The 27596-nt window shown below is 34.2% G+C and overlaps 1 protein-coding gene across 2 annotated transcripts in view; it reads right to left on the bottom strand.

Annotated features, from left to right (window-relative positions):
- Window positions 1–26644, bottom strand: part of LOC126737128 (uncharacterized) — an 88260-nt gene extending 61616 nt beyond the window's left edge. Inside the window, exons 1-5 of one of the 2 annotated variants that reach the window (XM_050441877.1) lie at window positions 26454–26644; window positions 26199–26397; window positions 4167–4356; window positions 3920–4109; window positions 3765–3866 (exon numbers count right to left, since the gene is read on the bottom strand). In XM_050441877.1, the coding sequence (XP_050297834.1) occupies window positions 3765–3866; window positions 3920–4109; window positions 4167–4356; window positions 26199–26397; window positions 26454–26503 (731 nt within the window). In that variant the 5' untranslated portion in view covers window positions 26504–26644. The remainder of the gene's footprint in view (window positions 1–3764; window positions 3867–3919; window positions 4110–4166; window positions 4357–26198; window positions 26398–26453) is intronic. The other variant, XM_050441876.1, reaches the window with a different exon arrangement.
- Window positions 26645–27596: the final 952 nt, after the last annotated feature.

Raw genomic sequence — 27596 nt, forward strand, 5'->3', positions numbered from 1 at the left:
TCAAATCACAAAATAGTTTTATCATAATTTTACACATAAATTTGCAAGCAAAGTATTATTTACAGAATCTTTATGAAAGATTGGCTCAATATATTTGTTATAGCGAGAACGACTAGAAACCAAAAGACTTTTCGGATTTATAAAGTTTATCCGACTTGCTAATAAAAAATAAATCAAAAGATACCGATGGACAAACAGTTAACTGGTTGCACATTAAAAGTTTAAGATACTCCAAACAGGATCCCCATATAATTCGGTATAAATATGAACACAGTAGTAACTACAAAGCAATAAACGTTTTCGAAAAAGGAAGACCATCCGCAGTTCCAAAACAATTAATAAAATTGTACAATAAAGTACTACCGATTAGTACAAAAAAAAGGCTGATCTCATGAAATGGAAAATTGGAGCTATCCCCATTGAATTTCATGGATGGTACAAATCTCTCCCTACTGACAAAAATATTCAAGAATTAACGCTAGAAGAGAGCGACATGGATTTTGGCAAATCAGATGATTAGCCACTAATAAAATTAGTCCAAAAAAAAAATATGTTTAACAGAAATCCATTAAATCCAATATTTTGTTAAGAACTATCAATAAAAATTTAATTTACAAACAAACATCTTTCATTTTATTCATAAATATAATTAAAACACTCTATATTTAAATAAATATATATTAAATTATTACGATTAAAACTGGATTTTATGCGAGGCTTGCAACACTAAATCGCATTTTTCTCGAAACTACAGTGGTGGCCAACTAATTAGAAACGATTTTGAAAAATACTTCATTCAATGTTTCAGTTCTTTAAAATAAATTAAAACCAACTTGTAAAATTTTGATTGTTCATCACAACAGCAATATATAATTTATTTATAGACATTCCACTAAGAAATTTGTAAGGAATGCAGAATATAAACAAAATGTATAGATAACGCCATCTACTTAGAAACGACGAAAATAAACGCGCGTATAGTTCATTTCAAACCTTTGTACTGGTAACAATTTGTGTTTTTTGTATCTACAAGCCTTGTCTTTGTGTCTTCCACAGTTAAATAATGGTAAAATGGGTAGAAAAAAAAATTGTGATCCGTCAATGCGTAAAATAATTTTTACGCTATAAGGGAAAGAGGTTGGACTTATAGTAAAATAGCTGACCACCTAAAATGTTCAAAAAAAATGGTTTTCTATGCACTCAAACACATAAAAGAACACAAAACGTACGAAAATATTCCACGCAAGAGAAGATCTAAAAAAACCAGCCAACGAACTATTGTTCGAATGGCTAAAATGGATCCATTTTTAACCTCCAACTAGATTAAAGAAGAACTTTCTCTAGCTATCACGATATCATCACGAACTATAAGACGACGACTTAATGAGGCCAACCTATTTGGACGAGTATCCCGCAAGAAACCACTGCTAAAGAAAAAAAATCGCCAGGCTAGATTAAAATCCGCTAAGAACCATATTAATTGGACCATAAAAGAGTGGAAAAAAGTATTATGGTCTGATGAGACAAAAATAAATCGCATTGGTAGTGATGGTAGAATACTTGTGAGAAGACCAAGGGGTGCGGAAAATAATCCGAAGTATACAACCAGCACAGTCAAACATGGAGGTGGAAATATAAAATTATGGGGATGTTTTTCGTGGCGTGGTGTTGGTCCATTAGTGAAAATTGACGGTATTCTTGACCAAGAAAAATATAAAGATATTATGGAGAACCACATGTTGCCGTTTGCTGATGAAACTTTGCCGGTGTCTTGGGTTTTGCAACAAGACAATGATCCCAAGCACACGGCTAAGTCTGTAAAAAAATGGTTTGACAATAACCATGTTGATGTGCTTGATTAGCCCTCATATAGTCCGGATCTCAATCCCAATGAGAATCTTTGGAGAGACCTGAAAAAACTTTTAGAACATAAAAATATTAAAAACCTTAAAGATCTGGCGGAAAAAGCAGAGCAGGTGTGGAAATCGATACCACTAGCGAGATGTCAACATCTGGTGGAGTCAATGCCCAGGAGATGTAGAGCTGTCATTGAAAATAAGGGATTTGCTACAAAATATTGATTTATTTAGGGTTTAGAGTTCTTATTTTGTTTTTTTAAATTGATAATTCTTTGGTTTCTAATTAGTTATCCAATTCAATATTTGTATAAAAAATTAACTTTTTTTAAAATGTATATAATATGTGAAGACAAATCCACTAAATTTATGATAATATTAAAGGTAAATGTTTGTTACGACAATGGGCGAGAAATTTAAGAATAAACAATTTTATTTATAAAAGATTTATGATTTTTATTAATTTATTTACACTGTTTCTAACTAGTTGGCCACCACTGTATATTTTTGGACTTATAGGGTTATGGTTGTACGCCCATGATTTGTTAAGGCATTCAGGATCGCCATCTGGTTTGTGCTTAATTGAGATATTGAAAAAATCATTAATTATGGTCCAGGTTTCTTTTTGATTATTTCTCGCCTCCACTACACACTAATCAGATTTGTTGCTTTTAAAAGTTGTCTGTAAATTCTACTGTAAGTAGCTATTGCAATTGATAAGCCCCTAATTATTAATATATTTCTTTAAATAATTCAGGTTTTAGAGATTAAATAGAACGCATAACTTCAGTATAAACTGGCATCTGGACCTGCATCACTACCTAAATGTAGTCAATCCTCACGATTGATCAAGAAGTAAAAAGTTGTTAAAATTGGCTGTACTGAAGATTCTATCAGGACAGTATAAGCTAGCTTGCTTTAAAATTCTCCCAACGTTATTAATGCAATACACAGTATCAACCGTACTGTGATAATTGGTACATACATAGACAATAATCAAATCACAAAATAGTTTTATCATAATTTTACACATAAATTTGCAAGCAAAGTATTATTTACAGAATCTTTATCAAAATAGTTCATATTAGAGTCCCCTATCAGAAGAATTTTTGATGATGATGACACATGAGAGAGAAGTGAATCAAGTCGTTTGAAAAAGTCTTATTAATCCCAAGGAGGAATGATAAAGACAAATAATGTATAAATGCTTGCAGACACAAACTGAACATTTAAAACTCTTATATTCCTGTAAATTGTTAAAATTTATCAATTTTTAAAAAATTATTATTGAAGCTAGAAGACTTCTTCATAAGTATTAGCATACCACCATGTAAAGAATTATCCTACAACTTAAGCTAATATTATACAGAAATATTCACCAAGCTTCAGCCACTGTTATCCTATACTATCTAAAAACATTAAAAGAAATAAAAATTATCACATTTATTCCTTAAGAACTTAATATTTAATAAGAATAATGATATTTCCCCAGTGTCCTTAAGTGGAATGTTTAGGTAATTTAAAGTCTCCATTAAGTAATTTGTTTGGGAGTTTGTATTGGCCAAAAAGGACTAGAAACTAAAGACTAATTATAAGAAACAATGATTCTTACAAAATCGTATTAGATTCACTTGATAAGCTGGGCAGAAACACTTTGTCATCAAAATTTATGTTAATTATTTCAGTGCTGATTGTGTTCATAAAAGTCAAATTCTTACTACAAGAATTGTGACTCGCTATGCAGTGCATTAAGTCATTAATAAAATTGTGTCTTAAAATTTATAAATACATTTATTAGCTTCTCTACTATTTTCAGAAAAGGTGCAAATACTAAAATGATGTTTGTATTTCAAGAATTTTTAGTTTTAAATTCAAATTTTTAATTGAAGGATAAAATTTAAACATTACCTTAAAAGCTTATCTCTGGCATCCAAAACTTTATATTTCTCATCTGTAGTATGGGCTGGTAGCTTCATCACTTTCAGAAGTTCCAATTGTTCTGAAGTTAAGCTAAAAAGCAAAATTTGTACAGTGTGTTAATTAAGGCAAAAAAGTTGTCTTACATCTTTGATTTTCCTCCAACCTTCTTTTTTGCTAAATTTTGTCCCTGTCTTTTTTTGATAATAGTTTCTGCTGCCCTAGGCTTTTCAGGTAAAGTTTTCACACTGTCCCTGGTCCAAACTCTATTAAGCCTGGGAACTCTTTGTGGTTTTGGTGGAAATGCTGGCGCGTCATCGGTAAGATCAATTATACCTTAAACATACTCATATATAATTAATTTTGCAAACCTATAATGCAAATAACTTTTACCCTTATAACCTCCCATTGCGGCAAGCTCCTCATTAATCTCAGTATTCTCAATATAAGAAACATTGTGGTTCTTTTTTAATTCCTCTGGGCTAAGGTATGTCAACTTGTGCTTCTTTACTATCTTTTCTCTTTGTTTCTTTTTAAGGTGTTCTGTTTGAGATTTTGTGGGGCATGGACTCGGTGGCTGATACTTGAGTTTTTAAACAAAAAACTTATATAATAAGCAGTGTAAAAAAGGCTTAGTAAGGTTTGGGAATTACAGTATAAGTAAAAACAAAGGGGTCGTTTAGACTTCATTGATCTTTAAAGACAGTAGAGAATAATTTATACTACCTTTTTTAAATTTGTTTATTACAGAAATTTTTTAAAATACATGTTTGTTTACATGGGTTTGTGTTGTGTAGTAATATTTTCTTATCTGATCCACTAATCTCTAAAAATACGAATTTATTGTATTTGAAATAAAATTATATGCTCGTTTCTGGTAGTTCGGGCCAGAGAAGAAGATTTAGAAAATTAATCTCTTATAAAAAAGGGGTTGTACGATTTACTTCTGATTTTTTCTACCTTGAGAAATAAATGTTAATTAGGGTTCTGGTGTGTTATTAATGTGTCCTGGAAATACCAAATACTAGGTTATGAGTCCAGTAGAAACCCAGAGAAGACGGAAGCATTGAGAATCTTATGGAAAGAAGTCAATTTTATTGTTGCATTGGAAAATGTCCAACAACATGATCGGGACAAGAAATAGCCTAAATAGGGATCTATTATGCCTCTCTGTTATTAATACTCCTCTTGTGCTATTGATACTGCTGCTAATTTATGTATTTATTTAATAGATGGGATCAACCCCATTACAAAAAAAAATATTACAAAGTTCAATAGTTACACCTAACCATAACTTAAAATAGCTAAAATACAAATATGTTTTTACAGGCAAACCAAGATAAAATCAACAGAAGAGTACACAGAAGTTTACACAATCTCTCTAATTTGATTCCTAAAACTAGACAAGCCAATGCCCACAACTTCAATATCCTCATGGTTGATAATATTTAAGGTTCTTTCGATAGGGGAGTGAGTGGCATAGTTGGTACTGTGAAAAGGCAAAGCAAATAGTCGGTTTCGTCTCAAGAGTCTTGAGGGGACATTGAAGCTAATTCTACCGAGAAGGTCGGAGCATACAATCAGACCATTAAGAAGCTTAAATACAAAGGTTAAATCACCACGAATACGTCTTTCTCTCAATGTTGTCATAGCCAGCACTTCCCCTGCATCATCATAAACATGATCGTTCGGTATTTCCAAATTTAATTTAAATAGACAAAATCTTAAAAACTTATTTTGAATCCTTTCAAGGGCCAGACAGCTGTTCATGTAATAGGGGAACCATATCATTGAGCCATACTCTAATAAAGAAACCACCAAATACACGTACACTCTCTTACAGGTCTCGACTGATAGCTCTCTACAGTTACGCAGAACAAAAACAAGAACCCTGGAGGACCTAACCACCATATTATTTATGTGTATATTACAATTTAAATGATGGTCAGGGCTTCCCTCTATATTGTATGATGTTACAACTTTTTTACTTCTTTTGTGAAAACTAATATAATTACATTTCTTTATGTTTAAGAAGAAGATATTGTTGACACACCAATCATTTAGCCTATTCAGGTCATTCTGTGACAAAATTTGGTCTTTGGGAGTCTGGATTACTCTATAAAATTTCAGATCATCTGCAAATAATAAAAAGGCCTATTTTCGAAACATGTAGCATCATTAATGAAAATGTTAAAGAGCAATGGTGAGCAGTGTCCACCCTGAGGTACACCAGAACATACATTGATATTGCTGGATCTAGCACTACCCAATCTAACCTGCTGAGTCCGGCCTGACAAGAAGCTTGCGAACCAGGCAACTATATGATTGGAGAAACCAAACACTTTAAGTTTCTCCTGCAAGATTCTGTAATCGACATTATCAAAAGCCTTAGAGCAGTCTGTATAAATCACATCCATCTGACATCCCCTCTCCAAGGCATCCAACAGATCCTGCTGATAGATCAACAAGTTAGTGATCGTAGATCTGCCCGAACTAAACCCATGCTGCTGACTGAGCAACAGCTCCTTGCAAATCTTGCAATAGAAATAAATTTGGTCGTAGATAAGACTGTCCAACAGTTTTGGAATGGCCGACTGGATGCAAACGCCCCTATAGTTGCCTATTTGGTCATTATCATCTGATTTAAATATTGGTACCACAAAACTATGCCTTTAATTTTAAAATTTTATCAAAAATCAAACCAACAGACAGTTGGGGATTAGGAATTGTCATATTTTCTCTCACCTGTTGACCCATATAATAATTGTTATTTTTATTTATATTAGTATTGTAGACAGTTGAAAAAAACTGGGCAAAACCCTCCGCTATCTGTTCGCAACCAGAAAATTCATTATCACCATAAACCATTGAATTTGGAATTTTATTTACTGCTTTCCTACTGTTGAGGTGATACCAAAAGCTTTTAGGGTCAATACACAGTAATTGGTCTATATTTGAAATATAATCATGGTAGCAAATATTCATTAAAGTTTTGCACCTCGCCCTGAGATTAGAAAAAGTGACATAATCAGATTGATCACGAGTACTGATGTAATTCTTGTGAGCAATCTTCTTCTGTGTAACTAGATATTTAGCTTCACCCGAGAACCACTTGGGAAAATTAGATGTCTTATATCTTTTTAGAGGAACAAAAAGGGCTATTGCCATGTTTAAAATGTGATAGAATTGAGAGACAGCTATGTTAATATCAGTCGTGTTCAGTATTGTAGTCCAGTCAATTCCAGACAAGTAATTATTAATGCCATCATAATCTGCAAGCTTAAAATTATAATAAAATTCTACATACTCTACATTTAGCTTGAATTCACCACACAAATCTAATTGAAAGTTGTACGCTTTGTGGTTTTGAGATTTATCAAAAAGGTAGTCGATTGCTTCTGTTACCACAAGATTACTTTTATTATTGAAGATCAGATCCAAATAAACCAATCTATCATGAAGAAGTAAAGTGAAGTTCAAATGAAGAAATGACAGCTGCGGTATAACTTCTCAAATATTCATATCAACTAAGAGAATACGAATATCAATATGTATGGCAGCGTGGGGGTATTGTTACAGCAAAGGCCATTCGAATAAAAACTTCCAAGCAGGTTAATGAAATGATCAAGAACAACACAAGGCAGGTACAATAATACTTAAAGGAATAAAAACAATATAAATATAGGTATGTTTTCCTTTAGCAGTAAAAATGGTGCATGATCATAACAGTATTTTAGGTGACTACCTTAATAATTGTGATTGAATTATTCATATAAACATATGCAGTATAAATAAAAATTTTGATGGACTCTTAGCATATTTGGAATCTTGTAATTTTTCTTTTGATGTCATTGGTGTTTAGGAAACCCATAAGGTTTTAAATGTCGAAAACATTCAAATTCCAGGATATGATCTCTTATATAATGAGAGTACCATAAACAAATGTTATGTTAAGACCAATATACTTAAGGAACGTAAAATAATTACTGTAGGAAATGCAATATTTGTCAGAGCCACAATAAATAAAAATAACAAAAATATAGGGTTAATAGGGCACTATCGGCTTCCGTCATTAGACAAAATAACTTTATATCTCAGTTAGGTGACCTATTTACAAAATATATCACAAAGTTTTTTGATATTGAATTTTTTTTAGGAAACATAAACATTAATATAATGCAAACAAATAAAATCGAAGTAGTACAATATTTAAATGTGTTAAATGGATTTGGGTATATCTGTGCCATAAATAAACCTACTAGAGCACAAAATGGCCAACAACCTTCATGCATCGACCACTATTTTGTAAGACATGTAGGGGACACTGCTGTACAGTTGAGAGTTATATACAGTGGAATTTCTGATCATTTGCCTATCCTATTAAATATTAATTTAAAATTATTGAATAAAGACGTACCTAAAAATCATGTTATCAAAAGGTTAAACTATAAAAAAGTTAGCTTGTTTATTAAAAAGGAAATTAGTTGGATGTTTTGCAATGTACGGATGTGGATAATTGTGCTAATCTTTTTGTGAATAAAATTAAAAAGAACATTGACTTTGCGATAGAAGAAAAATATATTAAGAGTAAAGAAAGAAAATTAAAACCATAGATAACACAGGGATTTTTGACTTCTATTAGGCAACGCGATAAACTAAAGAAAATAAGCACAATTCAAAGTAAAGAGGAAGAAAGAAAAAATTATTATTATTCTGGAAAAATTGAATTATCAAGACAAAACAGACAAACATGGAAAATTATAAAAGACGCAACAAATGAACAGGAAGAAAACCTTGATAGAGAGGTGGCAGATGCTTTTAATTATTATTTTAGTAATGTAGGTAAAAATATGGCCAAAGAAATAAAAAATACAAAACAAATTAAATTTAAAACAGACAAAAACAGTATGAAAAAATCTATGTACCTAAAACCTAACAAAAAAAATAAACTTATACTTCAGGTAAAATCGCTAAAAAATAGGGCAGCTCCGGGTAATGGTATATGTGTTGAAATCAAAAATAATTATCACATCTATATCATGGAGCCCCTTGACACTATGACACACCATATTCTTCTTGAGAAATTAGAGAAAATTGGTGTACATGGAATGATACTGAAACTTAGCGTTAAAATCAAGCGTTAAAATCAACAATTCAATGAGCACATACAAGTTGGTGAAATATGGTGTGCCACAGGGGATGGTGCTTGGCCCTGTACTATTTACAATTTATGTAAATGGGTTATTTGGAATAATTAAAGAGGAGCAGGGACAGTTAGTATGTTTTGCTGATGACACAGCACTGATTATAACAGGCAAGACTTGGCTTGAAGCAAAAATAAAAGCCGAAACGGCACTTCAACATATAAACGCCTGGTTTGATCAGCATTGTTTAACACTCAATGCCAGAAAGTCAGTTTTCCTGAACTTTTAAATTGGCAAGACTAATTCATCCTAAGTCACAAAGTAAAAAGTTCATCAGTATGAATGCCAAGATATTGCTCAGTGCCAATACCAACTTGAAATTATTTCTGTTGAGGAATACAAGTACCTTGGAGTGATACTGGACTCTAACCTAAAATGACAGGCACATGTTCAGTATACGAGTACATCAAACAAAATCAGGAAATTAATTTACAAGTTCTGTCAGTTGTGCAAGTTTATGAAGTTAAAAACTATAATAAATTAAATAGATCTATGTAGATTGATACCTTCTACGTAAATGGCGCGAATTTTGAAAAGAATGGATTTAGACCATTATTATTTTATGTGCCTCATATATATATATATACAGGGTTACTGGTAATTCGATACATTCCTTTGGAGATGTGATAGGGGAGGGGGTAAGAAGTAAATTGAACCCTAATATGTATTATGCAAAAGTTGATAGTTTTCGACATATTTAATTTTTTCTGTTTTTCTTCAAAATGTAGACCTTAGTGGTTTAAAAGGCAGTTTCCAGAAAATCCGCTGTATATTTTTTTAACTTTTTAGGCAAAATACATGCTCAACACAATAGTGTTACGTTTGTAATGGCAAAAGTCCCGCAAATAGTTGTAACCATAGGTAAATTCTTGATGCAAAGTGTAATTTTTTTTTCTTAAATAAAATACTACACTTTCTAGTGGATATTTTTTGAAAAAAAATTATGCTACATTCTTCAAAATTTACGTAAAACTTTCTTATTATCTAAGGTAACTCATAGGCTATAAATGCTACCAAAAATTTTAACAGACTTTTGTATTTTTATTATTAATAGTAAGAACGTACTTGAAAAATGCCAAGTGGTATTTACTTCTATGGTATTTAAGTACTATAGCAACAATTTGTTTTTTTAATTTTATTGTTAAAAATTTGATGTGTAGATAGTCTGACAGCAATAATTGTTGTGGAAAGTAGTTAAATTACGAGTTTCGAGTTTATTTTTCTCGTGTTTTCAAAGAAGGTATTCTATTGGTTTCTGCGCTATGGTTTACTAACGCTGAATATGCAGATATTATGTTTGTTTATGGGTTTTGCAATGGTAATGCCGCGGAGTCTCGCCGAGAATACCAACATCGCTTTCCGAACCGCCGTATTCCAAATGTCCGTGTTTTCGCTTCGACCTACGGTATCGAAACTGGATCCGTAAAACCAAGAAGAGGTGACGCTGGCGCTCCTCGCGTATATCGAGCAGAAGATGAGGAGGAAATATTAAGACATTTTGAAGACGATCCAACCACATCCACTAATGCCGTAGCGCAGCAAACAGGATCATCGCAATGGAAAGTTTGGTCCACGATTCGGCAAATGGGAAGCCATCCTTACCATTATACGCCTGTCCAAGGATTGGAAGAAAGGGACCCGATAAGAAGGGTAGAATTCTGCAGATTTATTATAAATTCTGATGCAGACAATAGAACTTTTTTAACCAACATCTTGTGGACGGACGAGTCAAAGGTTAGTCATGAGGGCATTACAAATTTTCATAACCTTCATTTTTGGGCCGAAGAAAATCCCCGTTTAACAAGAGAAACCAGTTTTCAAAGAAAGTTTTCTGTAAATGTGTGGATGGGACTTATTGGCCGAGATGTAATAGGACCACATTTTTTCCCAGACCATTTAAACGAGGATATTTATGAAAATTTTTTACGACATGACCTACAAGATCTTTTTGACGATATTCCTCTCGCCGTTAGAGGACGAATGATATTTAAACATGACGGCTGTCCAGCTCATTTTCGACGGTCAGTTCGGCAGTTCCTGGATGAACGTTTCCCGAATCGTTGGATTGGTAGGTCAGGTCCAATAGCTTGGCCAGCACGAAGCCCTGACTTAACCCCGCTTGATTATAGCATATGGGGTCAAATGAAAGCACTGGTTTATGCAACCCCAATAATTACCCGGGAAGATCTTATCCAAAGAATAACCAACGCTGCCGGGCAGATCAGGAATACCATAACAACTAGAACAACAAAGACTGAAATGAGAAGGCGCTGCCGAGCCTGTATTCGCAATAGAGGCTCTCACTTTGAACAAGATATCTGAAGGTAAATACTGATAAATGCGTTACTTTACAATTTATAATAAAAATACAAAACCATGTCACCTAACTTTTAAGCATTTGTATCCTGTGAGCTAGCTTAGGTAATAAGAAAGTTTTGAGGAAATTTTGAAGAATGTAGCATAATTTTTTTTCAAAAAATATCCACTAGAAAGTGTAGTATTTTATTTAAGATAAAAAAATTACACTTTGCATCGAGAATTTACCTATGGTTACAACTATTTGCGGGACTTTTGCCATTACAAACGTAACACTATTGTGTTGAGCATGTATTTTGCCTAAAAAGTTAAAAAAATATACAGCGGATTTTCTGGAAACTGCCTTTTAAACCACTAAGGTCTACATTTTGAAGAAAAACAGAAAAAATTGAATATGTCGAAAACTATCAACTTTTGCATAATACATATTAGGGTTCAATTTACTTCTTACCCCCTCCCCTATCACATCTCCAAAGGAATGTATCGAATTACCAGTAACCCTGTATATATATATATATATATATTTTATGTGCCTTATATATATATATATATATGAGGCACATAAAATAATAATGGTCTAAATCCATTCTTTTCAAAATTCTCGCCATTTACGTAGAAGGTATCTGTTTGGTTTCAACTAAAGAGGAATTGTTTAAGTTTATGCGAAGTTGAAATTTAGCGATAGCGCGATTTTTAATTAACAACGGCAACGTAGCGGCGTGACCGAACTGCCATGTTTTCTTCCCGATGGGAGTCTGCGGCGCGGCGAGTCGAGTCGTATCAGTCGGTTTTAATGTTTTAATTGAAGGGGTTAGCTTAGCTCGTAATTTTGTTTTGTTTGTGTTATTTTCTTTCTTACGACGTAGCACGTGTAAATTCCAAAGTTGTATTTTTATTTTGTTTTGGAGCTAATGCTGGCTGTCAGTAAAGTTTTTTATAGAACAAAACAGTCTTTAATTCAAAAGGGAAACGGAACCAGCTATCGAGACAACATCAAAATTGATGAACTAACATCGGCATCAAACATTTTGGTCCAATCGAGCGGATTGGTTAGAATAGGTATTCTAGCCTAGGAAGGATCAAGAAGGGTTCTGTTCTTGGGGGCAAGACCGGCTCAGTTTTTAAGGTTGTTTTTGAAACATAAAGGAAACAGGAAGGCAGCACAAAACTAGGTGCAAACGAAAACTAATTCATTGTGAAAAGTGCAAGTATTTGACGTTTGAGGTAGGTGCTATACATAAGAGGTGAGTGCCAATAAAAGCAAATTTTGTAAAATAAATTTTGTGGTCGTGTTTTTGTATTTTTCACAAATTTGTAAAAGGTTTTACTTGGGTTTCATTTTGCATACAAACTTAGTAGCACACTTACAAAGGTTTTGCATAGAATTTGACAAGGTTATATTAGGTTGTAATAAAAAGGGCATTTGTTTACACAGATTCTTATGCAAATTGCAGCAAACGATTTTACGGGCATTTTAAAAGGTTTTGTATATTTTTACAAGGTTTAAGTAAAAGATATTTAGGTAAAGGTTTATGTAATATTCTGCAGATGGTTAGGTTGTATTTTTCACTTTGCATAACATCTAACACGGTTTAGGTTATTAATATTTCACAGATGCTTGTGCAAAGTTTTGCAGAAAACATACATGTATTTTGGTAGTGTTATATGATAAGGTTTTAGGTTAATAAGGTCTTTTACTATCTATGCAAAAACTTTGAAAGGGTTATATTTTTAAATAATTTACATAAATAATAAATATCACACAAAATGGCATCTGAAGGGGATGAAGGTAGCTCGTATCAAGTGCGAGAGGATTCAGATGAAGAATTTAAAGTTTTAGTACGAAAAAGGGGAAATCTTAAACGCAATTTTACATTGCAAAATAATTTTTTAAGGGGTTACGATAGTTCTAAGATTTCTGAGGTACCCATGCGCTTGACAAAGATAAACGAGTGGTTTAATGAATTCGAAGTTATACAGTGTCAAATAGAAGAAATAGACGATTCCGATGATCAGTTAGATGAGCGAGAGGCATTCTGTAACTCATTTTTTAAAATAGTTGGGCAATTAAATAATATTTTAAATCCAATAAGGTCGCCAAGTCTAGATGGGGGGCTGCAGAATGACGTTGTACGCATGCCGCCCAACACAGGTACAGCTTCAAAGCCAGAGGTAAAACTTCCAGCAATGGAAATTCCGCATTTTTACGGGTCATATAAACAGTGGTCAGAGTTTTATGACACTTTCAAAACGCTTGTGGATTCCAATCCAAATTTGTCAGATATACAGAAATTCTACTACTTAAAGGGGGCTCTTAGGGGAAGTGCGGCTGAGGTGGTACATTCTTTGGAGGTTTCTGCTTTGAACTACTCGGAGGCATGGAAATTATTAAAGGATAGGTTTGAAAATAAAAAACTAATAGCCTTGAGTCACATAGAGTCAATGTTTAATTTTCCTAACATGGTTAAAGAAAATTATAGGGAGTTGAGAAAACTGGTTGATGAGGTCAGAAAGGATTTGAGGGCTTTAAAATCATTAGGGTTAAAGGTTGAGCACTGGGACACGTTACTGATTTATATTTTTGAGGTTAAACTTGACAATGTGACAAGAAAAGAATGGCAGAAACAAGGGTCGGTTGATACTTTTTCTACTATGGAGGAATTTTTACAATTTTTGTCGAATAAATGTGCGATTTTAGAAACGACAAATCGTAGCAACATCTCAGGGGGTGAACAAGGTAGTAAAAATGTCAAACCTTTTAAACGTAACTCTAATTTACAATTAAACTCTTATGGGGCATTTAATAAAGGGACTCAACCACGGGCTCTGTGTTTAAAATGCAAATCGTCAGAACATTATTTGCAAGGTTGTACATCTTTTCTTAATTTGGATTTGCAAGGTAAAAGGGATTTTATAAACAAGGTTAATTTATGTTGGAATTGTCTTAGACAGGGGCATAGAGTACATGCATGCACGTCACAGGGTTGTCGTCGTTGTGGTGGGAAACATCATTCTTTGCTTCACACTGATCCATCACGTGAGAGGCATGAGAGGCAAGGTCAAGGGGAGGAGAATAGCACTAGGGTTACTGGGGTCACTACAAGTGACAATCTGGTTTTCAACGGGCACAGCAGCGCATCTACTAGTTTACAAACTCAAGGTGAAGAAGTCTCAGACGTTTTGCTGTCAACAGCCATCATCAGGGTTCAAGATGATAAGGGAGGTCTGCATGAATGTAGGGCGTTACTGGATTCAGGATCTCAGTCTTGCTTTATGACAAAGGAATTGGGAGATAAGTTGGGGCTTCTGAAACGGAAAATTAACATTTCAATTTTAGGTATAGGTCCAGGGGTCACCAACATTACACACTCGGTTAAGGCTACAATAATTTCCAAGTTTTCAGATTATAAACACGAGAACTCATTTTTGCTTATTAATAAAATTTGCAATAGTATTCCATCTAGGAATATTGATGTAAGTAAGTTGAAATTACCAGAAGGGTTAATCTTGGCTGATGTTTCTTTTGCAAGGTCAAACAAGGTGGATATTTTATTAGGATCTTCTATTTTTTGGGACATCTTACAAAGTGAAAGAATTTCTCTAGGAAGAAATATGCCTGTAATTCAAGCTACAAGATTAGGGTATGTCATTGCAGGGCCTTTCGGTTTTCAAAATAGTGCAAACACACATTCTAGTTGCAATTTGAGTTCTACTTTATCGGTCCAGGATCAGCTGGAGAAATTCTGGGCTTTAGAGGAAGTAGGAAAGGAAAGGTGGTTAACCAGAGAGGAGGAGGCCTGCGAAAGATTTTTTATGGAATCAACAACTAGACAAGAGGATGGGAGATTTGTTGTGAGGTTGCCAGTTCGTGAGGGCTCCGCGAAATTGGGCGATTCGTTTCATGCGGCTTTAAAAAGATTCAATTCGTTAGAAAGGAAATTTGAAAAGGATAGTCATTTGAAGGAGTTATATTCTGATTTTATTAGGGAATACATCAATTTAGGGCACATGTCCAAGATAGACCTGGAAGATGTCGATGATTCACCAGGTTTTGAAACATATTACTTACCTCATCATGCAGTGGTAAAGGAAAGCTCTTTAACCACTAAGCTTAGGGTCGTCTTCGATGCCAGCGCTCCTAGTAGCAATGGCGTATCGCTTAACAACAAGCTGATGGTGGGACCAAGGTTGCAGGAAGACATTTTTTCCATACTATTGCGTTTCAGGTTGCACAATGTGGTTATTACGGGGGATATTGAAAAGATGTTTCGGCAAGTGTGGGTTGCAAACGAGGATAGGGATATGCAGCGCGTTTTATGGCGATTTGATAAAGAGGGTCCTATAGAACATTACAGATTAAATACTATTACATATGGAATGGCTTGCTCTTCGTATTTGGCAGTCAAATGTTTACAGCAGTTGGCAAATTCTAATTCAGCATGCAGTTCCAAGGTCAGCAAGGTCATCATGCAAGACTTTTACATGGATGATTTGGAAAGTGGTGGTAGGGATATCGAAGAAGCAGCATGTTTAAAGGCTGAAATTGGACGTTTACTTTCTGAGGGTGGGTTTGTTTTAAGGAAATGGAGTTCAAACAAATCTGAGGTTATTTCAAATGGTCAAGAAAATCAAAATGTCGATCATTATATTGCTCAAAATGATGGCGCGTCAAAGACATTAGGAATTTATTGGAATAATCAGTCTGATACTTTACACTATGACAGTCCAGGAAATGATGTAAATTTTAAGGGTGAGGTGGTAACAAAACGCATGATTTTATCTTTAATTTCCCAATTATTCGATCCTTTAGGTTTGATGTCACCTTTGATTATTAGGTCGAAATTAATACTGCAAGCCTTATGGAGAGAAAAATTAGGATGGGATGAGAAGGTGCCGCAACCAATTTTACAGGGTTGGCTGGGATTGAGCAAAGAATTGGGGAGATTAAAGGCATTTCAAATTAAACGACATGTCTCTTGTGAGGAGGCAGAGTCCATACAGATTCACGGTTTTTGCGATGCGTCTCAACGGGCGTATGGGGCCTGTGTATTTGTAAGATCGGTTGATAAAAATGGAAGATGCTGTGTACGCCTTCTGTGTTCCAAATCGAGGGTCGCTCCTCTAAAGGTTGTGTCGCTTCCGAGGCTAGAGCTTTGCGGAGCTCTTCTATTGGCAAAATTAATAAATTCAGTTTTACAGTCCACTGAAATCAAACCTTCAGAAGTCAGGTTATGGAGCGACTCTTCAATTGTACTTTGTTGGTTGGCGGGGGAACCTTCAAATTGGACAACGTTTGTTGCTAACAGGACGGCGGAAATTCAAGGTATTACAAAGGGGTTTGGCTGGTTTCATGTTGCGTCAGAAAGCAATCCAGCTGACCTAATATCCAGGGGCGTAGATTGTGACAATTTATTGGAAAATCGACTTTGGTGGCAAGGGCCTCATTGGTTATCAGCTGAAGAGGTTACATGGCCTACTTCAGGAAGGTTCAATATTTCAGAGATTCCGGAGCAGAGAGCTGTTCGACAAACTTTTGTGGTCGAAGAAGACAGTTGTAGTCCAAAATTTTGTTTTGACAGATTTTCTAATTTCTTTCGGTTACAGAGAGCTGTAGCATTTGTTTTACGATTTGTGCGTAATTGTAGAAGATCTAAAGGTTTACGGGATACTGGGCCTCTAACAGTTTTGGAGTTATTAGAAGCATGGGTCTACATAATCAGGTGTATTCAATTGCAGGATTTCAAGGCCGAGATAAATGATATTAGGCAGGGTAGCTTTGTTTCAAAATCAAGTAGGCTAGTGTCATTGAATCCATTTATAGACGATAAGGGGCTGCTTAGGGTGGGAGGCAGGTTGGCAAATTCCAATTTAGAATTTAATCAACGGTTTCCAGTAATTATTTCAAATAAAAATAGGGTTACTAAGTTAATCATATTACATGAGCATTACAAACAACTACATGCAGGGCCTCAAGCATTATTGGGGTACATACGACTTAAATATTGGCCAATATCTGGGCGTCGTACAGTACGCGGCGTACTAAGGGGTTGTATAACTTGTTATAAGGTAAAGCCAAGAGGGTTTCAACAACTTATGGGTAATCTGCCAAAGGCCAGGGTAACGCCTTCTCGACCTTTCACAAATTGCGGGGTAGATTACGCTGGGCCATTCACTACTAAGGTTAACAAAATCAGGGGCTGTGTTGAAACAAAGACATACCTTTGTGTGTTTGTATGTTTTGCCACGAAAGCTGCTCATCTAGAGTTGGTGACAGATTTAAGCACACACGCTTTTTTAAATTGTTTTAAAAGGTTCATCGCTCGAAGGGGGTTATGCAAGAATATGTTTTCAGATAACGCGACTAATTTTACAGGGGCCAATAATGAGTTACAGGATCTTTTCAAATTTTTACAGAATAAAGAAAACCAGAGTGTTTTTTCAAATTTCTTTTCGAAATCTTCCATAAGGTGGCATTTTATTCCGCCACGCTCACCTCACTTTGGCGGGCTGTGGGAATCTGCAGTGAAGGCGGCAAAATTTCATTTGAAAAGGGTAGTTGGGGTACAGAGGCTGACCTTCGAAGAGCTCTACACAATTGTAACCCAAGTAGAATCTTGCCTTAATTCACGGCCTCTTACGCCATTGTCAGAAATGCCAGACGATCTAGATGTTCTCACGCCTGGGCATTTTTTAATTGGCACGTCCCTAAGCGCTTTACCTCAGGAAGATCTGGAAGATGTAAGTTCCAATAGGTTGCGTCGATATCAGTTACTAACGCAGCTCGTGCAAGGGTTTTGGAAAAGGTGGTCACAGGAGTACCTTGGTCAGCTTCAACAACGAACCAAATGGACTACTAATGGGGACTCGATTTCGGTTGGTGATATGGTGTTAGTGAAGGAAGAGAACCTTCCACCAATGAGGTGGCAATTAGCGCGAGTGATGGAACTTCATCTAGGGTCGGACAATAGGTGTCGAGTAGTGACTATAAAAACATCGAACGGATTTTGTAAATAATCGATAAGGCTTTGTATTTTACCATTTGAAAGGGATGTTAAGGTGTAGATTAAGGATTTTTTGTTAAGTAAATATTATGTTACTAGGATCTAAGTTTTTAGGTATATATTGTTTAGGTTAATTGAAAGACAGGCTTTCAAGGGGGGCGGGATGTTTGGTTTCAACTAAAGAGGAATTGTTTAAGTTTATGCGAAGTTGAAATTTAGCGATAGCGCGATTTTTAATTAACAACGGCAACGTAGCGGCGTGACCGAACTGCCATGTTTTCTTCCCGATGGGAGTCTGCGGCGCGGCGAGTCGAGTCGTATCAGTCGGTTTTAATGTTTTAATTGAAGGGGTTAGCTTAGCTCGTAACTTTGTTTTGTTTGTGTTATTTTCTTTCTTACGACGTAGCACGTGTAAATTCCAAAGTTGTATTTTTATTTTGTTTTGGAGCTAATGCTGGCTGTCAGTAAAGTTTTTTATAGAACAAAACAGTCTTTAATTCAAAAGGGAAACGGAACCAGCTATCGAGACAACATCAAAATTGATGAACTAACATCGGCATCAAACAGTATCAATCTACATAGATCTATCAGTATAAAGCTGGTCTAACTCCTTGTTTCAGTTTTCAGTCAATAGATGGCGCCATCTTACTCTTATTCTGATTTAAATTTAATATAGGTCACTGTAAAAATTGTATAATCATGCATTCAGAATAATACTGGTACATCTGAGGAGTTGGACCATTTTTACTGTCAATCATTCAATATTTACAACATTTTTTGTGTTTACAGTAGAGTTTTATAATGGATGAATTCAGTGATTTTAGTGATTCTGGGTCTGAATATACACCTAGTGATAGTGTGGGTTCTTCTGGTAAGTCTATATTTATAATTTTAGCAGCATTAATTAGGTATTATGATTTTATTATACCGACATAATCTAACAAAACTGCGAACTATTTATTTAATAAATACATTTTTAGATACTTTAATTTTTATCTTAGATGCAGAAACTTCAAATGAAGAAGTACTTGACGATGTTGTACACCATCCACAGCCATCCACAAGTATGTAATTTTTTATACTAATAATAGTAAAAAAATTACAGGTTTTTAAAAATGTTCAGTTGGCCTCGCACAAATTAGAAGCAGAAAACGATCGAGAAATGAAAAAGATTGGAAAATTAATAAAAACAAAAAACTAAGGAATACTGGCAAAGACTACATTTCTAACAGTGGTTTGAAAATTTGGACTGTAAGTGCAGAAAGAAGTGTATTAATTTATTTTCATTTACTGAGAGAGAAAATGCGTTTGACTCATTTTGGGAGCTCGGCAATTATGTGGCGCAAAATAGCTATATTTATGGCTTAGTAAAAGCTTCACCCGTAAATAGAAAACGCCCTAAAACTGGATCTCGCTTAGGAAAGCATACACATTTTCAATACGTATTGAAAAGTAATAATAAAACGCATATAGTTTGCAAGAAATATTTTCTTGATACATTTAAGATAAGTAACGGCCGTCTCCATAGATGCATTTCGAAACGAGATTCCTCTAATCGCAAAGAGCTAAGAGGTACTACAAGCTCTAGAAAGTTGGATGATTCTGATATTGTCAGGCATATAAAAACTTTTCCGGCTTATCAAAGCCATTATTCTAGAACTAAAAATAATAACTGTAAAAAAGATGTATGATCTGTATGTAGAAGAATATAAGAATATGTAGTCGAACCCAGAATACAGAACCAAAAAAATTAAAATATTATTATCAGGTATTTAATACAAAATTTAATTTGCATTTCAAAATTCCTCCTCAAGACACCTGCAAGTTGTGTGATGATCTAGGGTTAAAACTGAAAAGCGCCAACAATGATGACTTAAAAAACAATATTTCAGTTGAAAAGGAGTTGCATTTACGAAAAGCAGACTCAGCAAGGGAGAGTTTAAGGAGAGACTCAAAAAAAATTACAGACGCATACATTGTAACATTTGATTTACAAAAGGCTTTGCCTTTCCCTAAGCTGACAACATCTGTGGCGTACTATAAAAGAAATCTGTATCTATATAATCTACGAATACATTCCTTCAACAGCAATACTGGTTATATTATTATGTATGTATGGAACGAAACAGAGGGTATGCGCGGATCACAAGACATTGCAACTTGTTTAGTAAAGCATTTAAGGCACTATGCTACGAATCATAAACATATCATTGCTTATTCAGACTCATGTACAGGTCAAAATCGGAATATAAAGATCAGTTTATCTTTGTTGAAACTAGTACAAGACTCAGAATTTGATATCAACATCATAAATCTTAAATTTTTGGTGTCTGGGCACTCTTTTCTTCCAAATGATGGCCAATTCGGTACAATCGAAGGTGAAAGCAGACGTCACAGTGTAATCTACCATCCAGATGAGTGGATTAATATTATTAAGAATTTCAAACGAAAAGAACCCAAGTTCAAACTCAAACTCAAACTCAAAAATGCTTTATTGTCAATACAAACATAGAAGTTGTAGATAAAGCCAATAGACTGTACATTAAATGAATAAAAACGAGAAACTAATTTAAAATAAAATAAAATTATATAAAACTTTGAAAAATACTTAAATGCTAATCATTAAAAAATTCACTTAAACTATAGTACACTTACTAGCAAGAAATATTTTCGTCCTTGTACGTAGGCTTTTTTCAGTCTTAAGTTGTCTTATTTCTAGTGGAAGTTTATTAAACAGCTTTCTACCTCCATATATGATAGAGCTACGGACAAGTTCAAAATGAGGAATCGGTAGCCTCAACAAATAATTTTGTCGCGTATTATAGTGACTTCCTAAGTGGAGTTCCTATTTATTTTTTCTAAAAACTAAGCAAACTGTTTCCAAAATAAAGATACAACACAGGGTTAAAATATTATGACTTACAAAAAGCGGGCAACATGAGTCACGAGGCTTGGCCCCACATAGATATCTAATGGCCCTTTTCTGGAGTACAAACACTGAACTAAAAAGTGAATTTGAACATGAACCCCAAAAGCAAATTCCATATCGAAGGTGCGACTCGATAATCGCGAAGTATGCAGATCTGGCGATGGAGAAATTAAGACTGGTGGCAATAACCCTTAGGGCGTAGCAGCCTGTTGAGACTTTCTACATACATTCACAATATGGTCTTCAAATTTAAGGAACTTGTCTATGGAAAGACCCAAAAACTTACTGAACGGTGGCATGGTGATGGCTTTATTATTCAAACATATATTATTTGTATTACATTTAAAATTAAGGATATTTGTTTTGGAAACATTAAATGTCAAAAAATTTGCATCACACCAGTCTTTTATTTTTAACAAATCTGCACATATATTGGCCTCGATTTGAGAAACATCAGAGTCGTGCCAGAGGATGGTGGTATCATCGGCAAACAATGTAAATTTGCCAGTTACCTGCAGTTGTGGCAGATCGTTCACATAAATGAGAAAAAGTAAAGGACCAAGTACTGATCCTTGCGGAACTCCCACATTTATAATAAGTTCCTTAGAGATACCACCATTAAATTTGACAGCCTGGACACGATTTGATAAGTAGGAACGAAACCACTCAAGGGCAGTTCCTCTGAAACCATAGAGCTCCAGTTTCATCAGCAGCACTCTGTGACTCACGCAGTCAAATGCCTTGGACAAGTCATAGAATACCGCTGCTGCAACTTCACCAACATTCAGTCGGTTGTACAGGTGCTCTAGAAAGCTAAAGATAGCATCATTTGTGCTCACAGACTCACGAAAGTCAAACTGCTGAAGACTCAATAGGCCAAACCTATTTAAAAATAAAACGATTCTCACCTTAACGAGCCGTTCCACTATCTTGGCTAAAGTAGGCAATATAACGCTATAGGTCTAAAGTTAGGACAGTCGCGATCGCCACCCTTGTAAAGAGGAACAATCATTGCTCTTTTTAAGCACTCTGGGAAAACTCCAGACATAAATGAAAAGTTAATTGACTCGGCCAAGACTTGCAAAGCAACAAGAGGTAAAGCAGAAAATATTTTAAGAGAAAGCCCATCCCAACCTGATGAACTCTTATTCTTAATATTAACCATTAACTGTTTAAGCTCTTCTACACTTGTGGGGGCAAAAAAGAAAGATTCGGCTACTACCACATTGCTGAGATAGCTCCTGGGATCTATTTTTTGTGAGAGATTGGCTGCAAGGTTACTAGCAATATCACAGAAGAGATTGTGATAGAAGGAATTGAGGACATTGGATTCTAAGGTACTTGGAATAACCAAGACATTATTTTTGCCCCTTAGCTCATTTAAAATCTTCCAAGACTCTTTTGCTCTGTTGGAGGAATTATTTATCCTCCTTTGAAAGTAGGTCCACTTAGCCATTTTGATTGAATTTCTGTAAATCTTGCGGTATCTGTTATAATAATTTTAAAATGTTGCATTGTTCATAGAGCATTTCCTAATGTAAAAAGAGAGCGCATATTTTTCCCAGATACTCGTAAACCCTTAGTATACCAAGGTTTTCTATTTCATTTCTTAATACTGACAACAGGAAAAGCAGTGTTAAAATTGTTTAATACTATTTGATGAAAGCTATGCAGTGAGTTAACAGTAGTCAATACATTATTCCAACTTGACATATTGCAAAGCAAGGAGAATTTGCGGAAATTAGCTCTAGTATAAAGTCTATCGCGTGCAAACTTATTCTCATTAGCTGCACTATTAAGCTTTACTAATCCCACTATTGCCTCATGGTCAGACAAACCGGCATTGATTGTTGTACACTGATTTTCATGTTGGCTAAAATTCGTACAGAAACAATCTATCAGTGAGGAAGAAAATGCTGAAATCCGGGTTGGCTGATCCACGTGCATTTTAAAATTAAACGAGTTTAACAGATTAAAAAGCATTCGATTTGATGCATTAGATTTGTCTAAAAAATTTACATTAAGATCGCCAGTCAGATTCAACATCGCATTAACCGAAATTTCACTTAAGAGGATCTTCAACTTTTCTAAAAACAAATCTAAATTATCAGATGGAGATCGATACAATCCTAAAATATACAAATTTAACTTACTGCTAAATACAATAGAAAACTCGCACACCTTTTCAATCAATACATGATCAAATCTGTCAATAGTAATAAACACAAATTTAGTTAAAAAAGCATTCTCTAACATAATAAGAGTACCACCATGTGTATATTGCTTGCGTGAAAATTTGGAAATTAGTACATAACCAGGGATATCAATAGGCTCGTCAGACGTCAACCAGTGTTCAACAAGAATTAACACACTAGGAAAGTTAACCGATTCTAAAAATAGTTCTAATTCGCTAACTTTTGAACGCACAGATTGAACATTAAGAAATGCTAGGGAAACTTGATTATGGTGGGAGTTTCTATTAAAAAAGATTGATCCAATAGCAAGGGTGTCTATAGATTGGTCTAGTTGAGGCGTAACCGAAGACCTACCTTCGATCAAGGGTGTATAGCTAATTATCCCACTATTGCTAATACCTAAAGATGCTAATACTAATTTGGATGACAGAAAAGTATTTTTGACATATAAAGATAAAAGTTTGCACATAGATTTAGCAGAGTGACGGTACCTAAAATTTTGTCTGACATCAGTAATTATTCTCACAGAAAAGTTACGGTTACAGATGAAAGAATTCATAAAATGAATTGTATTGTAATATCTGCTTTTTGAGCACTTATTAAAATCGCATTTAATACAAACCATTACATTAGTTATCCTGCCCATTGATAGCAAGGGTTTTATTTGGGAAAAAGATGGCAATGTACAAGAAAAATCAAGAGAAACAACAACAACATCATTCTTCGTATAGTTAACAATTAGCGGAAACACATAATTACATAAGGTCTGAGCTGTAACATTACTAAACACATAACCACAGGTGTTGTATGACAAGCTCAGAATACCTGAGAGAAGAGAAGAGAAACCTCTAGCACTAGAATCACCATAAATTAGTACATTTGATTTTGCACGTGGGTTGAAATGCGCTTTTGCTAAGCAGTTTGTGGTGACTGAAATGCAACATCAACAGTTTTTGAGTACAACAGGTTTAGAAAATATGATTACCAATCGGAAAGTAACTACTAATGGATACAACTTTAACTGGCTTAAAATAATATGGCTTCGAATTTAGAGAGATTGACCCCTTCAATTTCAATTTAAGGAAACTCTAAGTCCTGAAAGTGAATTTTATATTGTCGATCTTTCAAAAATGAAAAATGTTGGTAGGCCCATTAGCAGTTTGAACATAATACAAGAATCACTCTATCCAACAAGAAGGACTGTTACAGCTGCAAAGAAGAAAGATTTGATGGACTTGCTGCCATATATACCAGCAATACATCATCAGTTTTATAAAAACTTGCCCACTCCATTACCCACCCGAGCATCTGGTCAAGAAAACCTTAAAGACAGATCTTCTAACGATGAACTGATATATGATTAGATAAATTTAAACAAAATCATTCAGTTTTATAGTGGTCTAAGTCCATATTTTTTTGTTTACCTCATAGTTTTAAGGCATTTTTTTGTAAAAAATCTGAATTTGTCATTAAGTCCACTTATGTTACAGTGTATTATTAATGAATAAACATCTGAATTATGTTGAAATATTTTGCTGAATTTTTTATTCTAATTTTAACAATTGTCAGTTCTCCGAATTTAACATATTCGGAGTTAGACCATTATTATTCTATGTGCCTCATATATTAAAGTAATTAGATACCCTTATACACACACAGAGCTATGTTCCATTGTGTATAATATACATATATGAATGAATAAATAAAGGTAAAGGTAAATAGCACTAATTACGCATCCCTCTCCCCTATTGAATGGACACTTAAATTCAGTAATTCTAATAAAGTTGAAATATTGGGCATTACTTTACCTAGTTTTAAGAGGCAAATTAAAAGTTTAATCTAATTTCAGTGTTCAAAGATCTAATGGTGTCATCAGGTAATATTATTATTATTATTTCTATTATTATTACCATTTTTTTTGTTATTTCCATAACCTGGTTGTTATAATGTGGATTAGTGAATTGCTATTGATTAATGTTGGATCTTAATTAATAGTAAATGATTTGATATATTTTTATTTATTGTTAATTTTATTCAAATATTGGGCTAATATGGATTGTTATTTATTATTGTTTTAATGGTTTATATTACTTGTTGGAATGTAGCAACATATCATATTGACTGTATTATTTTTGTTATGGAGTGTTAAATTGGGTGTAGAAGGAAGTAGAAATATAGGTCTGAAGTTAGCAAGGATATCCTCTCCTTGCTGAAAAATAGAAATAACTATACTTTGCTTTAACAAAGTTGGAAAGTCACCATCCAAAGTGCTCTCAATGAAAATTAATTATTAACTACTCCCGAACTGCTCTTAACTGACCAATTTTGTTCTGTCTGACTACTGGTGTTGTCCTGTCCGATTACTCAGCATAAGTGTCCCATCATTGAAAAAACAATATCTTTTAAAAACATATACTATAAATCTCCAATTTGAGTATTTTTTTTTTAATAGACAACTGCAGACATCAATTATTTTTTTAAATCAATTTTGTAGCTAAAGAAATATTTTTTTTTGCAAAATTTGTAATTTAGAATTAAAGTTAAGATTTGACAAAACTGTCCGACTACTGGCCTGTTCAACCTAAGTTGATTGTCAATAAATCTTAGTATTCTTTTTTTTTTGTTTAGTTTTGATTTTTGTTACTTGAGCTTAATTTTATATTGGCCTTGACCAGGTAATAAATAAATAAACAGTATACTATAATTCCATAGCCTATAACAAGTTTGGGAAATGAATTGATAATTTGTAAAAAAGGAAAACAGGGTACATATTTACTTACAGTTTCGACTTTAAAAGATTGTCCTTCATATTCACTTGGGCCAGAGAGGGCATTCAGATAATCATTTTGATTTGTGTATTCTATAACTATTGTCCGTTGTTTGGGTTTAAAGATCATGCGAAGCACTTTCCCATACTGGCGAAAATAGCTTCTACATATGGATTTGTCTATATCGAAAATCTCTGGATATAAGGAACATCTACAAAATAATATATTTTGAATTTATTCTAAAATTATGGAAGCTTGGGGGCTTACAAAATTTTAAAGGTTTTGGGAGTGTGGACGACCTCTGCTTCTTCTTCCATAGCAAAGGATATTTATGATTTACACATTAATTAAACTCGCCAAATTTATAGTTTAGTTCTATTTTGTTTCTTATTTATACATACATATAAAGGGTAATTAAACAAATTTCGAATACAAACAACATAGCATAACCAACAAAAATTCTATTTGACAGTTTTGACACTAAGGCCCGGTTGTACAATGGGCGTTCAACAACAGTTCAAAAAAAATCTCCGGTTCAGCGGAATTAATCCGTTTTACAATGTTGGTTCAAACGATAACCTGCGGTTCATCTTGACCGTCCAATATGGAGCGTTCAAATGGAGTTAAAGCAAATTTTTTAGATTAAATTAATATTTAGTACATCATTTTGATATTTTTTATTTATGTAAATACAGCCGCCTTTCAATAATTATTGTGTTTGGTGAGGTGCTAATTTATTAGTTACTAGGTACCCCAGGTTTAGTTTACAAACCGTAAATATGAAAATGGATCCTATTTGGGAAGATATTACGGATGACGAAAATTTTTTGGAATTAGTAAATAAAATTGTATACCCTAAATCATCACAGGTGTACAGGGATAGACCGGATCATTTGAACATTTGAAATGATAAAGAATTTAAGGCTTGATTTAGGTTGGAAAAGCAAGCTGTGCTGTAAGATTATAGTAGATAGAATTTCTGAACAAATTTTATCTGTTACGGACAAGTGAGGAGCAGACTTGCAAAATGCGGTTTGTCCAAAATTGTAAATTTTCAGGAAACATCAAAAACTGGTGCTACGAATCGGTACCTTGAGTTAGGACTTTTACCAAAAAATTAGGAAAATTTAGGTAATAAGTAAATACTAGAATGGCAGACTAGAAGAAGCAAAAGTAACTTTGGTATTTTAGAAAAACATATGGACAAAATGCTATTTGCATGTCTACAGTGGACAAAATGCCTTTTAATCGTCATTTGGAAAAACTTTTTGGGTAACATTACCACCAAAAAATGAAGAACCATTCTCTTTAAGCAGTATTTTTATTTTTTAACAAACTGAAATGAAATTAACATCTTCCGTATCGTTACAGTCACAGTCCTCACTTCCTTCAACATTGGTTTCAACCTCA

This window comes from Anthonomus grandis, chromosome 6 (genome assembly GCF_022605725.1).
Source record: "Anthonomus grandis grandis chromosome 6, icAntGran1.3, whole genome shotgun sequence".
NCBI classification, from domain to species: domain Eukaryota; kingdom Metazoa; phylum Arthropoda; class Insecta; order Coleoptera; family Curculionidae; genus Anthonomus; species Anthonomus grandis.